Source organism: Coptis chinensis, chromosome 3 (genome assembly GCF_015680905.1).
Source record: "Coptis chinensis isolate HL-2020 chromosome 3, ASM1568090v1, whole genome shotgun sequence".
Classification (NCBI taxonomy): Eukaryota; Viridiplantae; Streptophyta; class Magnoliopsida; order Ranunculales; family Ranunculaceae; genus Coptis; species Coptis chinensis.
The window spans coordinates 118057029-118070318 of NC_141458.1; the positions used below are offsets into that span (position 1 = coordinate 118057029).

The window sequence follows — 13290 nt, forward strand, 5'->3', positions numbered from 1 at the left end:
AATAGCAACTTTTGCCCTGCCCATCTGGGAAGAAGCTGAGTACAATCCGTATTTCCATGTATTCAAATCCGGCCTCCTCTATTTTCTTTTAGTTTTACTTAATATAAATGCACAATGTGACATATAAGGAGATGTGTTACTGCTAATAGTATCTTGCTTCTATATATTATTTAGTCAGGATATAGCCTAACCGAAACCTAAACCACTTGATATTGATATTGATATTGATAACATCTTTAGGTGAGACACTATCCTAGCATCAAACACCAAATTTTCAATAATTTAGTGTTTTTTCATCTTTAAGAGTAACATGTTAATGAAAACACCAAAGCAAATACCAAATCGGTTAAAATTTGGTGTTTGTTTTGGTGTTGTATCAAATCTCTCTCGTAGAAAAATTGTGCGGTTTTTTGAACATCGTATGGGTTTGGGCTAGAGTGTGAGCTTCAATCACGAGGTTTTGCGAAAACCGCGGCGAGAGATTTGGAAAGAGAAGAAAAAAGAAAGTTGATGTGCGACACATCGTACGGTTTCTTGAAAACCGCGTGGACTTGGGCTTCTGTAGTGCGGTTTTGCGAAAGCTGCGTGGACTATACGGTGCGGTTTATCTAAAACCGCATCATTTAATGTTAACTATTTGATATCAAAATTGGTTGGTGTTTTTTAGGTTTGCTTTTTGGTTTAGTTTAAATATTTGGTGTTTTCTTAGTTTCTCTCCTAAAGATGCTCTGGTGATCACATTGACAACTAAATTGCGATAAATTACTCGACGTTGGTTAGGTTTTCGGTAAAACAATATTGATTAATGAAAATACATTTCAAGCAAGTTATTATAGGCCTTCAACTAGAATCCAAAATTTTATCCAATTACAACTCTTTTTCTAATCATTTTGATGTGAAATTTGGAAATCAATTTAATATGATTTTGTTTTGGTAATCACCTTAATGTAATTTATTATGAAATTAATTATGAATGCATTTCCTTAATTAAATTTTATTTTGGTATGTTTCTAATTTGATTTTCCTTTAGCAATTTAGGTAGCGAACAAGTCAGAAAGGGAATGTGAATTTAATGCATTATTATGTACCTCGGCCTATTTAACTCCGCCATTTCCTTTCATTTTGTCATAGTACGTCTTTGGCTGAGTTTTTCTTTCAGTATAGTTTTAGTATAGCTGGAGATTTTCTTCTTATAAGGGTTTTTATTTCTATTGGTTAAGCCTTAGTTTTGTTTTTCAGTTGAGTTCGGTATTGATAGTTGACCAATTTAGTTTTCATCCTTTGGTAAATGTGTTTATACAAGGTTTTGAGGGCACTGTATTTCTTCTACTATAGACGCAGAATGAGGTTTCTAACATTGATTTGTGAATGGGATATGAGCCTAATACTGATGGTTTGTTTCCCTGCAAATTCAATTTGGAAAACACTGTAAGGTTTTATTTTCTGTACTTTGTTCTTTATATATACCAATTTATATCTGATCAATCTGGTTTCTTGATAAGTTGATAATGGTTGTTTTATCATTTATCTTGCAGGGTTGTTATGGTTATAATGATTTATCCTCTCAAGAATATAAGGTAATTTATTTTGTAAACGGAACATTGTTTATCTGACCAAGGCCCAAAATTTCGATATCGGTTAATATATCGGTGTACTCAAAAACCGAGATATATCGGATATATTGGATATTTCGGTTTTTTTGGTGACCAGTCCAAAGTTTCTAAAATATCAGATATCTCACCGATATATCTCGGATATCTCGCCGATATATCTCGGATATTTCGGATATTTTGGAAATTTCAATATAACAATTGGTCAAAAAGTCAACTGATATATATCGATTATCTCGAAAATATCGATTATATCGGCGATATAAACTTTCATATCGGAAATTCCGATATATCTCGGAAAAAAAGGGGTTCAATATTCGGTGGATATATATCGGAAATATCGATATCGGTGTACCAATTTACCGAGATATCGGATATCTCGGCGATATTTTGGGCCATGTATCTGACAGGGTCTTAGGGTCTTTTGGAATTCTTGTTTGATGAGCAAAGTTTCTCATTTTCTTTCCACTCAAGTCTCCAACATGGAATTCATGAGTTTGTTTTAAAGAGACCCTGCATTTTTTTTGCGACACGACCCCTAGCTTATTTACTTTTTTTTTTGTTTGTGTTTTTATCTTGAACCAAAGCAGTTTTAGAGCGATCGTGTATTAATTGAGTTACATCTAAAGAAACTCTCAAGGTAATATCGTTTGTGCTTTTTAAAGAAATTGAATCCAATAGTCTGTCACTCTCTATCTCTATCCCTCAAAATAACAGTGTTATACGGATAGAGAGTAGGTTTGGGTGAACCAATGGTTTGAACAATCCTAAGCCACTTGAACTAGTGCGGTTTGAAACCCACTTTTTTTCACGCCTCTTCGACCAGCGCAGAATGAAAACAAAAAAAAAACCATCCTACGCCATTTCAAATGGCTCTGTATGAAATTGTATTTTATATTCCACGCCACTTCAAGTGGCACCATTTGGGTTTTTACAAACCACACCATTTCAACTCACGTAGAATGCACTCTCTATTCCTCAATAATACTCTCTATCAAGGTCCAAAATATCGATATCGATGAATATATCGGTGTACCCAAAAACCGATATATATCGGATATATCTATTTTTTTGGTAACCAGTCCAAACTATTTAAAATATCGGAAATATCAGATATATCGGAAATATAATATCGAAAATATCGGATATATATCGGAAATATCGGATTTATATTTTAAAATAGTCAAAAAGTCAACCGATATATATCGATTATATCGGAAATATCGATTATATCGGCGATATAAAGTTTCATATCGGAAATTCCGATATATATCGGGAAAAAAAAAGTTTTATATTCGGTGGATATATGTCAGAAATATCGATATCGGTGTACTAAAATACCGATATATATCGATAATATATCGGATATATCGGCGATATTTTGGTCCATGCTCTCTATATATAGAGAGTTATATAAAGTAGGAAAAAAAACCACCGCCACTCCCTCTGCTTTTGAGGGAATGGGGAGCCATTGCACCCAGCATAAGCAATCAGTGGACTAAAGAAAGTCTTTCGGGGTCCAATGCAGGGATTGCGGAGATGCATACTTATGATTTGGCTTCTCTAACCTATGGGGGCAGGCACCACTGCACCATCAACTACCTGGTATGTACATTTCAAGAATCTTTCCTTCCATTTTAGTATCTTTCACTCGCTCATCAAGGGATCTGAGGCGGTGTCAAGTGAACTCCAGGGTGTAGGAAAAATTTCTTACACCAGCTGTTTGCAGTGAGTCTGATCAAGTTTGTCATATGTTGCTCTTATCTCAAGGTTTGGAGGTGGCATCACACATTGTTGTATCTTGCGCTCAGCTACCATTTTTGCTGTCCGTCGCAAACCTTCAGCAAAGCGTATCAAGCTCTCCTTATAGTTATCCCATCCCTCCTTAGGTGAAGTGTGAAAACTATAGAAAAGGTTGTGAAATTTCTGAGCTTCTTTTGTGTTGCTATTATCTCGGGATTTGGGGTGGAATCATACGTTGCTGAATCTTCCGGTCAACAACCATTTTTGCTGTTGGAACAGTTCTACATATTCTACCCATATATTGCAATTAACTGCATATTTTTGTCCATAGACATTGTAACACGAGAACAATAATTAATGAAATATTATATTCAATTTCTCTTCTCTTATGTTTTTGCAATGTATCCTTCTTCTATTATGTTTTTGCAATGTATCCTTCTTCTATAAGTACAGATGATCTTCGATCTCCATATGCTGGTATGCTTCCAATGAGGTCTCCGCTTGCAGTTATAATTAAGGTGAATATAACACAATGCATTCCGTGCGGCAAGCGAAAACATATCCCTTAATTATGACATAATCATCGAGATATTTAATTAATAGACTCCCAGCTGAGCGTGCACTTTCTCTGATTAGTCCTAGTCCATATTTTGTTGAGATGCACGCAAGCACCTCAAATTATTGCTTTCCAATATTACAGTTCCTTTAATTTTATGAATCCACATGCAAAGTCCATGTGAATTTTTATTATGAAAAGGCTAAGCAAGTTGCCACCAAAAGCGACAAAGTTGATTTACGCTATGGCCGGGAGTATGCTTCGCTTTAATTCATAGTTCCTGCAACGGGATTCTTTTGATAATAATAAGTTTGCAACCTATTACAGCTATACTTGTATGGAATCCTGTTACTCAATAAAATTTTATTGTGGCAACTACTACCTGTGGTCTGTGGAAACTGCTACTCCGCATGTGGGTAACAACAATGAAATGCTCAGCTAAAAGAGCTGAGCATGTATCTCTCTAGCGCAAACTGAGGCAGAAAAGTTCTTCAAAGATGATAATATCTGTGACAAATTCAATCGAATACACATATCTTTACCCCAAAAAAAATCCAATACACAGAAAATGTAATACTGTATAATGGTAAATCCTGATACATAAATTTATACAGAAGAGAAGTTATGGCTCTCGCCAAAAATGGTAATACTGTATAACGTACATATATAGTCATATAGACAGAAAATGTCACAAAGTTAACCTTTACAAGCTAGCTACCTTCTACATTTTTTCACGGATGTAAGAAGACCCAAGAGAGTTCAATCACCAATAACGGCGATTAAGTATGCTAAGAAAGCCCTCTGCTCCTTTCTGAGATGGTGTAGACATAGGCGCGAAACAACTGCTCCCGAAATCGTTCTAAATCCAACTTGACATTCTGCCCATCCAGATAGATTTTCTTGGTAAATTGCCACCCGTTTGCATTTATACTGTCTGGATCATTAAGTATAGGGTCATCACTATTATACTTGTTGTATAAAGAACTCTCGTTCGGAAGGATTTTGTATCCAATGTACTTGAGCCCAAACTTCCTCGAGGGCTCACCGTAGTAAGTTTCTGCAGCCCAATCTGTGCCAAGGGGTATAATTTGGATTAAAACAGAACTGGGTCTCATGAAGAGGAAATGCGTCATGGCTGCACCATGGACTCCAACCACGGCATCAGTAGAATTGAGAACCCGATATATCTTGGCCAGCTCAGTTGTTCTATCTGGCTTCAACACCATCACTTTGAATCCAATTTTCTCTGCTAAATGCACTAAAAAATGTTGATCAATTATTGCTCTTGATCCACCTCGGGATAAGATGACCAGTTTCGGCCTTTTATTCTCTTTGTATTTTGCTAGTTCTGTTTCTTCATCTTCTTCCAGTGCAGATAATGTTGGTGATGAATGTTGGGGTGTGGAACCGTCGAGCGAATGAAGCTCCGGTATCTCACCAGCAAGCTTTGGAGTTCTGAAACTTCTTCGGAATTTCGATGATTTGTCGATATTTCGGCCCCAAACCCATTTTCTCTCCTTTTTTTCTATGTACACCTATATAAAGGAAATAGATTAGGGTTTTGAGACAACTTTGAGGTATTGTTAGAAGAACTCAGTTTGGTAGGTTTTGTTCCTTTATGTACTTTTGTTTGAGAGTACGTACTCATGCTTTAGCTTCCTATGTTTCTACAGTTTACGACTTTGGTTTGGTACAATTTATTTTGCGATGCTCTATTCCAGTCTACAGTTCGTCATATGTTTTCTTCAACATTGAAAACCCTGACTATAAAAGACAACCTCTTCAGCAAGCTGCAGAGACACCGTTTCGCGGTTTCCCAATTAAAAAAGAGAAAATTGTTCGTCTTCTCCATTCCTGGACATTACCCCTTTTCCAATTCCCAAATTAACTTAAAAATTGAGATTCCTTATGTTCTCTATTTTGAGTTTTCACTTACCTTCTTCCCATCAACACTCGATAAATACTCGCCGAATATTGCCTTCAACTTTGGTACAATGTTATTTTCAGAATGCTAAATTAAAAGGGTGCATCCTCCCTGGAATGAAGACTTCTAACATCCCTATTTTAACGGTACATTTTCCGAAAACTGTTTTCGTATTTTTTCTTCCTTAATCGCTCTAGGTTTTGAAGGATCTCTGTTTCAATTTTTTCCCATTTACATTACAGTTCAATCAATGAATCTTTGTTGTTTTATTCAAGACTTTCACCCCAAAAAATTCATTTTTAAATGGAAAAGGTATCATATTCTGCCGCCTTTTCTTAGATTACTTATTTGTTTATTTCAATTGTGCCTTCGACCTCAATACGTTAATACTAATGAGTGTTTCAAGTCGTGTTGCTTCTTTTCTTCGATTTACAGTTGGCATCACTCGTTCTGTTACACCTTGCTTGATCTGTTGTTTATATACCACTAATTTTCAATAACTCCCCATAATGGTAAACTCTTACAGACAAGTTGTATATGTCAGGTTCCATTGCAAATGTTGGTTTCATCATAGAATAGTTTGCAAATGGTTGATTTTGGGGACATGTTAGATTGATGTGATGTTTCACATTAACCACTATCTGCAATTTGTTGCTTCTAGACATTTTGTACTAACAACTTTAGAGTCAAAATTTCCCCCAAATACTATTTCAGTATACCGTCGGTTCGGTAAATGTATAAGTGCAAATAGGGGCATACCTACATTAGGGATAACTGGTGTTGCAGCTCCTCCCCCCTGGGTGCAAATTACAGGAATTTTTCCTCAACTCAAATGGCATCTTCATTTACTAATTTTTCTTTAATTTACCATTCATTTCTTTGTTGTTAATTTTGACATAGTGTTGTGAGTCATACTAAACCATTTTTTACGAGATTCTTCATGGTGAAAGGACATTTCTATAGATTGTTGCTCTAATCAATATGATATATAGTAAATTGTTTAATTACAAATAGTTTGGAATTGTTCTGTTTTCCCCAGCACCAAATCAAGGAAAACTGAATTGGGCCTTACCAAATTACACTTTGTTCAAATAATCATAGATTCATATTTAAGTGGTATCGAGGCTTTCTCTTTTACTTCGTATTATGCGGTGGCTGCATTATGGTCGCAATGTTCTTTTGCTTGATGCGTTTGATTGAGAGGATAGTGTTAACCTTGACTAATAATTTTAGATTCATGCTTAAGTGGTATCGAGGCTTTCTCTTTTAGTTATGGATCATTTTAGATTCATATTTGGTTTTTAAATGCATTACATTGATGACTCTTTATTTGTTGTAGTCATGTTTCCCTTGCTTTTTCTGGATCATTTATATGTTTCTAAATTGCAAAACAAATCTCTGATGTTGTAACTTAGTCTAATACATGGGAGGTTATAGAAGCGAGTTTAATACCTTTTGCTTTGAGGTCCGTTGGTCTTTGTATAGACATGCATCCTAATGAAGAATTGGCTATTTATCAATGGAGTGGACATTCGGTATTGTCATTAGCAAGTTGGGAAGTTTTTGATGTATGTCTGCAAAAGTATTTTTTAAATAAAATTGGTTATAGTTTTTTATATTATACTTTTGACCCCAAGTAATATTGATAAAGACAAATGAAGAAGGTGTTGTGCTTGCTTTCGAAAAGCCCATTACTTCGCCATTACTGGTAAAGTTTATTCGTTAAAATGGTTTTCCCTCCTTATTGAGCTATAGGTTAAATTATATAATTTAAAGTAAGATTGGGGATCTCTGTGTATGCATGATATGGTTAAGGACTAATAAGTTTGGAACGTTTATGGGTGTAAAAATAAGTTGATTGTTTCATTCAAAAAACACGGAGATTGAATTTGTTTCATCACAGTTTGGTCTTATGGGAATCCCTATGAATCCAAGAGGTACTGTTGTTTGCCACACCCTTTAATAGTGAAGAAATAGTCGAGTCCTACCACACCTAGGACTCACTGATCTTATAAGCTTTAAGTTTTATGTGATTTAACGAGGGGTTGGGAGCTTGCAGTTCAAAATTTATTTTGCTGAGATTTCCATTAAAATTTCTAACGAAACATCACTTTTATTATTTGTGTAAGTTGATTTATAGTCTTCTTCAGATCATTGGTGTTGAATATATTGTATTTCATCCCAAGTGCTAGCATAAGTTGATTTATATTCTTGGTGTTTAATATATTGTGTTGATTATATTGAGTTTTATCCCAAGTGATAGTTGCCATTGAATGTTTTCTTTTCTACCTTTTCAGTTAGCTTAAGAGTGATGTATTAAGAGAATGTATCACCCAAATCGTGATTGCTTTTAAGGAAAAAAAAATTAAAATTTGTGGAAACAGTTGAACTTCAGATTGGGCTGAAGAACTATGACCCACAGAAAGACAAGTGTTTCAGTGGTTCTGTAAGCTTCCCCCTATCCCTCGGCGTAAGATGAAGGTCTGCATACTTGGTGATGCTCAACACATTGAAGAAGTAAGTATTGGTGTACTTAAACATAGAATTTTTGATACAGAAGTAAATTGCTCATGTGTGTGTTATGCCTTATGATAAATTGTTTGAGATGCGGTTCCATTAATTATATGTTCACGACAATTTTTTTTTTTTTTTTTTCCTTTTTTTTTGAAGGACAACTGCTCTAAGGTGAAATTATTGTGTAGAACTAGAATTGTGCCAATATATGTTCTGTGGATATATGCTCTGCACACATTTCTATTGTATAAATCACATTTGTTGCAGTTTTGGTTTGGGAATTACAGTACTGGGTTAGGTATGTTAAAAAGGATGTAAAGCCTCCTTTTATTTTTGGTTTGTGATTTTGAGGTTGAACTAAATAAGGCATGGGAGGCTCACATGTAATATGCAGAAAATTTAGAATTTTGTTCAAGTTATTTGACTTGGGTCCACGTATACTTTTGATTCATAGAATGGGTTGGATACCAAGGTGGAGAAGTCAAGAACATAATTGAAGGAGGGAAGAATAGGGCTAAGAAGGTCCATGGAGTGTTCTTGTAATTTCAAATATATGGTTGTACTAAACTCCCTGTGTTGCACCTTTGGCATAATTCTTATGTCTTTTCCTGTTTTACCCGACCCAAGGCAGGGGATCTTGCCAAGAAGAAGTAAAGCGGATGATCAAGATGTGTCTATGGCACCTGGTTTTGTTTAATTGAATCCAAACAAGTTCAGAGATGAATTTATTGAAACTCTTCAATTCCTTTCTTTCCTTCTTTATTATCTTCATCTATTTATGAGTTACGTATCTAATTACTGTTTTGGATTGGATTTCAATGTTAAAATTGGTTTGTCTTGCATAATTGGTGCAATTTCTTTCACTAAGTTGGATTTTATCTTTGGCAGAGGTTTAAAGCTTGATCTAAAATGTTGGAATAATATCAAACAGGGAAGGTTATGCCAAAAAATTTGGGACGAACGGTGTTCATGGGCGTTGAGGAGCTATCTACCATTCCACGAATGCAGAGGTAATGTAGAATGCACACGCGCCAAGATACAAGACGGAGACATTAGAGCCTTTATCATGAGAATTACCATCTTCAGTTTTTATAATCGTTTTGTTTGAATTGTTTGTTAGTATATATTTTTGTTTTCCTTAAATATAAACTTATTTTTGTATATATAATTAGAGAAATCGTCAGATGTACCTATAGTATGATCATGGTTTGTGGTGTGTGGATTGACCAATAGTTAATCAGCTTATGAACTGAGTCACATGCCAGTGTGTAAAATGTTCCAGCATAGGAACGAAATCAGGCCGATCTTTTAGTGCTCCAAATGTCCATTAACAGCCTTGGTCACTGTTAGCAGATTGCATGGAAGTTGCTGATCACTCGGCAATTCAGAAGAAACGTAGATGGTCTGCTTATCTCCTAGCCCACAGATCTGTCAAATTTTATACCTGTGTACTCTTGTAGTTCAGCTCTGACCTCCAAAGGGAGCGTCTCGACTACCTCCTGACAGAACCCAGAAATCAAGGCTTTGACAGCCTTATCGTGGCCAATGCCTCTTTGCAGGAAGTAGAAAAGCTGATCTTCATTAACTTTGGACGTACTTGCTTCATGCTCGATACGAGATGCTGGATTCTTTGCCTGTTAAAGGGTGAAGAAATCATCTTAGAGGAATGAATACATCTAGATACCCAAATTTATTACATTTCCACATTGCAGAAACAAATAGAAAGATTGAAACCAGACAATCATAGATTCATAGCTTAATATTTTATTTCCTCTCCCTGAAGCTCTGGTTTATCAAAAAGATGATAATATATAGTATCTGAAGAAGCCCTCTATAGGAATTCCTCGATTTCCCAGCTGAAATATCCTTGGAGAGTATTGTACTTTTAGTGATCTTCCCCTTATGTATCATCTTTGCTGATATTTTTTTGTCAACGCCACAGAATAAAACTCACCCATTGCATTATCGCCTTCTAAAACAACACTTGGGTACTTCGAAGTAATGGCAAACCCAGTCTCAACCTGAGAATAGTATATCCTTGAGCGATCACCAGCACAAATACCACGCTTCGTGACAAAGTTGTAAATCCCACCTATCCCTTCTTCATCTCCTGCATACCAGTTCTGCACTGTGGAATATTTAATTTCAACACCCTCTGTTGTATACAACTAAACCACAGAGGCATGAAGCTGGTTTATATCGGAAGAAGGCACTGTACACCCCTCCAAATAGTGATCTTTACTTCCTTCATCAGCAACTATAAGTGTCCTCTCAAATTGTCCAGTTTCCATATCATTGATCCGAAAATAAGTCTGAATTGGCATTGGGCACATGATATCTTTCAGGATATAACAAAAAGACACATCTCTAAACACCGCAGAGTTCAGTCTAGCGTAAAAATTATCTTCACAAGCTAGGAACAACTTTGCCTAAATACTTCCTAACTAAATTTGGATACTCCCTAATAGCCTTAGAAATTGAACATAATATAACTAACAAACGATGTTGGATTTTTGTTTTTTAGGTTTTCGCAAACAGAACTAGGTTAGATCTTTGTTTAATTTGTAATCTATAGTGATTATTACTTCCTGCTTCAAGGTGGATTCATCGAGCCAGGTTGGATTATTCCGTTCAGTAGAAATGGTGTATGTTTGTTTAACAGAGAATGGATTTGTGCTCTAAAGACTGCCAACTCCAGTAAAGTCCATAAACTCATGTGTTACAGTCACATACATTTATAGCCTTTGAATTATGTTTTGGGTTAAGAATCGGCTCGATCTATTCTCGATGGGTTTAGATAAAGAAACTAATGTATATCTTGCAATATTTTTAGGACTTGATGGGAGAAAGAATGGATGAGCATACTCTTTTAGATGAGTTAGATTTTTTTTTTGCGCTTTACAAGCCATTTACAAGCTCAATTTTTTGCTCTCTAATAGTGAACTATATTGTAGTATGGATGGGATTTGATGTTAGACACTAAAGTTGACCTCAGTATGGGTAACATTGAAATTCCTAAACTGGAGGAATGGATTCCTCATCCTCGACCTAGGTTTTCGTAAGGTTAACCTTGATGGAGTTACTGACAAAAGAAAAATATGGCTTGCTGTGCTCGGATCACTAGGATTGTGGAAGCAGCAACTTAAGTGTTTAGGCTACAAAGCCAACAAACCTTCAACATTGCAGACAACAGAGCAGTAATAGAAGAATGTGCAAATGGAGTGCTGAAGACTTTTGGAAATAGAAATACTTTTGTGGACTGGAGGCTTATGCTTGCATTTCTTTCTTTTTCTGCACATGTTAGACTTGCTACTACAAACTTGACAATTAAAAAGGGCCAAACATCTATGTATGTGGACTGGGAGCCAGGGAGTGGTAATGTTACCACTAACTTATTAGTGGAATTTCAACTGATAAAAAATAAAAAAAATAAATGATGATGATGATGCTGACGACAACGACGACCACATTAGTGCTATTCTTTCCCACATCTGCAATAACTTCTCCCCTATTGCACATTGATTCACCATGGAATAGGTCACATTACTTTTAAGTTTTTCGTTAACTCATATTCATCATAATTCATTCTACAATTTCGCATATTTTTGATAAAAATTTTGTTTTACTTTTAGTTTGGATTTCGAATTACTATTCATCTTTCTGCCTCCCCCTTCAATTTATTATTGTTAACGTTAACGTTAACCTTTCTTCTTAACATAATCATATCATAGTCTGCCAAAGTGGCAATGCAACTTACTCAACAAGAATTCTTACCTTTAATTTGCCACTGAAGGTAATGATCTAACCTCAAGCTATAACATTAATATTCTTTATCTTTTTTTTTCCAATTTTTGTGCCCACTCTATATTAGCACGAGATTCTCCCTCAAATTTTTTCAGTGTATTTTGATGGTATAATTGCACTCTCTTCCTAAATTTCCGTTACGTGGAATTACGACTAAGCGTATACTGCACTTTTATTGTTTTCCAGAGTTTGGGTGTTGTCTGGATATCAATTTTTTTTACAGAAGGTATTCAATGATTTGGGATGTTGATGGTTTACTCATAGATTTCTTCCTAAATCATGTTGACATTATCGGAGACAGTCATTTATCAATAGTTTTGGTGCCAATCAATTTTGAATAGTAGTTACCGTTATATGAGCATCTTTTTCCAAGGTTTGACACAATTCTGGTGACCCTATTATTGCTTCATATACCTTGACTGTTTCATAATAACTCTTCCTTTAATTGTTTATTTTTTTGGCTTTTTTTGTCTTCTCCATTTTCTTGGTCAAGTGGAGATTCTTCATTGTATCTCACGGCTTTTCTCTGTCGTCTTTGATGTTTTTATTATTACTTTGTGAGTGTAATGACTTTGTCATACACAGGCTGCTTGCTTAGATAAATACTATGTCGCAATGTAAGACAGTGATCAAGTGGTGTCAACGTGTCTTGCTCCGTACATATTGTATGACAGCTGCATCGCAAAATGCTTAGGTACTTTATTGTCATTTTCATCTCACATTTTAGTCTTAGTAAGTATTTTGCCTTTCCGTATTTTTGTTCTCCAGTCCCAAGGGATTATTCTCCACCTAATAAACTCCATAAAATAGTGGCGTTCTTTGCTTCCTTATTAATGCACTTGAATAAAACTCTTCAATACTATTCTCTTCTTTTTAATTTCTAGGCAAATGCTAAAATGGTCTTCTTTGTCTTCAGATTCAGGTTTTACTCCCCTTTTAAATTTTCTTCCTTTTTCCCCATTTATTTGTTGCTAATTAATGCTGCCCGGAACAATGAATGTATTTACTCCAAGGCGACTACATTGTGGGTTTCGCATAATTTCTATTTGGTACTGTTTTCTTGTCATTTCCAATGCTTATTTATGTTTTGATTACTCATTTGGATTGTAAAATTTCATAATAGTTATGCTCAATCAAGG

The 13290-nt window shown here is 35.4% G+C and overlaps 1 protein-coding gene and 1 pseudogene across 2 annotated transcripts; both read right to left on the reverse strand.

Annotated features, from left to right (window-relative positions):
- Positions 1-4697: 4697 nt before the first annotated feature.
- On the reverse strand, positions 4698-5135 carry LOC147513558 (xylan glycosyltransferase MUCI21-like). Its single transcript, XM_086598931.1, has one exon. It carries the CDS (start codon positions 5133-5135, stop codon positions 4698-4700), a length of 438 nt encoding a protein of 145 aa, XP_086455057.1.
- Positions 5136-9239: 4104 nt separating this feature from the next.
- On the reverse strand, positions 9240-11646 carry LOC147513559 (iron-sulfur cluster assembly SufBD family protein ABCI8, chloroplastic pseudogene; annotated as a pseudogene). Its single transcript, XR_015216117.1, has 3 exons — positions 11520-11646; positions 10022-10839; positions 9240-9981 (listed from the first exon to the last, which is right to left on the reverse strand). The product of XR_015216117.1 is annotated as an iron-sulfur cluster assembly SufBD family protein ABCI8, chloroplastic pseudogene (transcript).
- Between the last annotated feature and the right edge of the window lie 1644 nt (positions 11647-13290).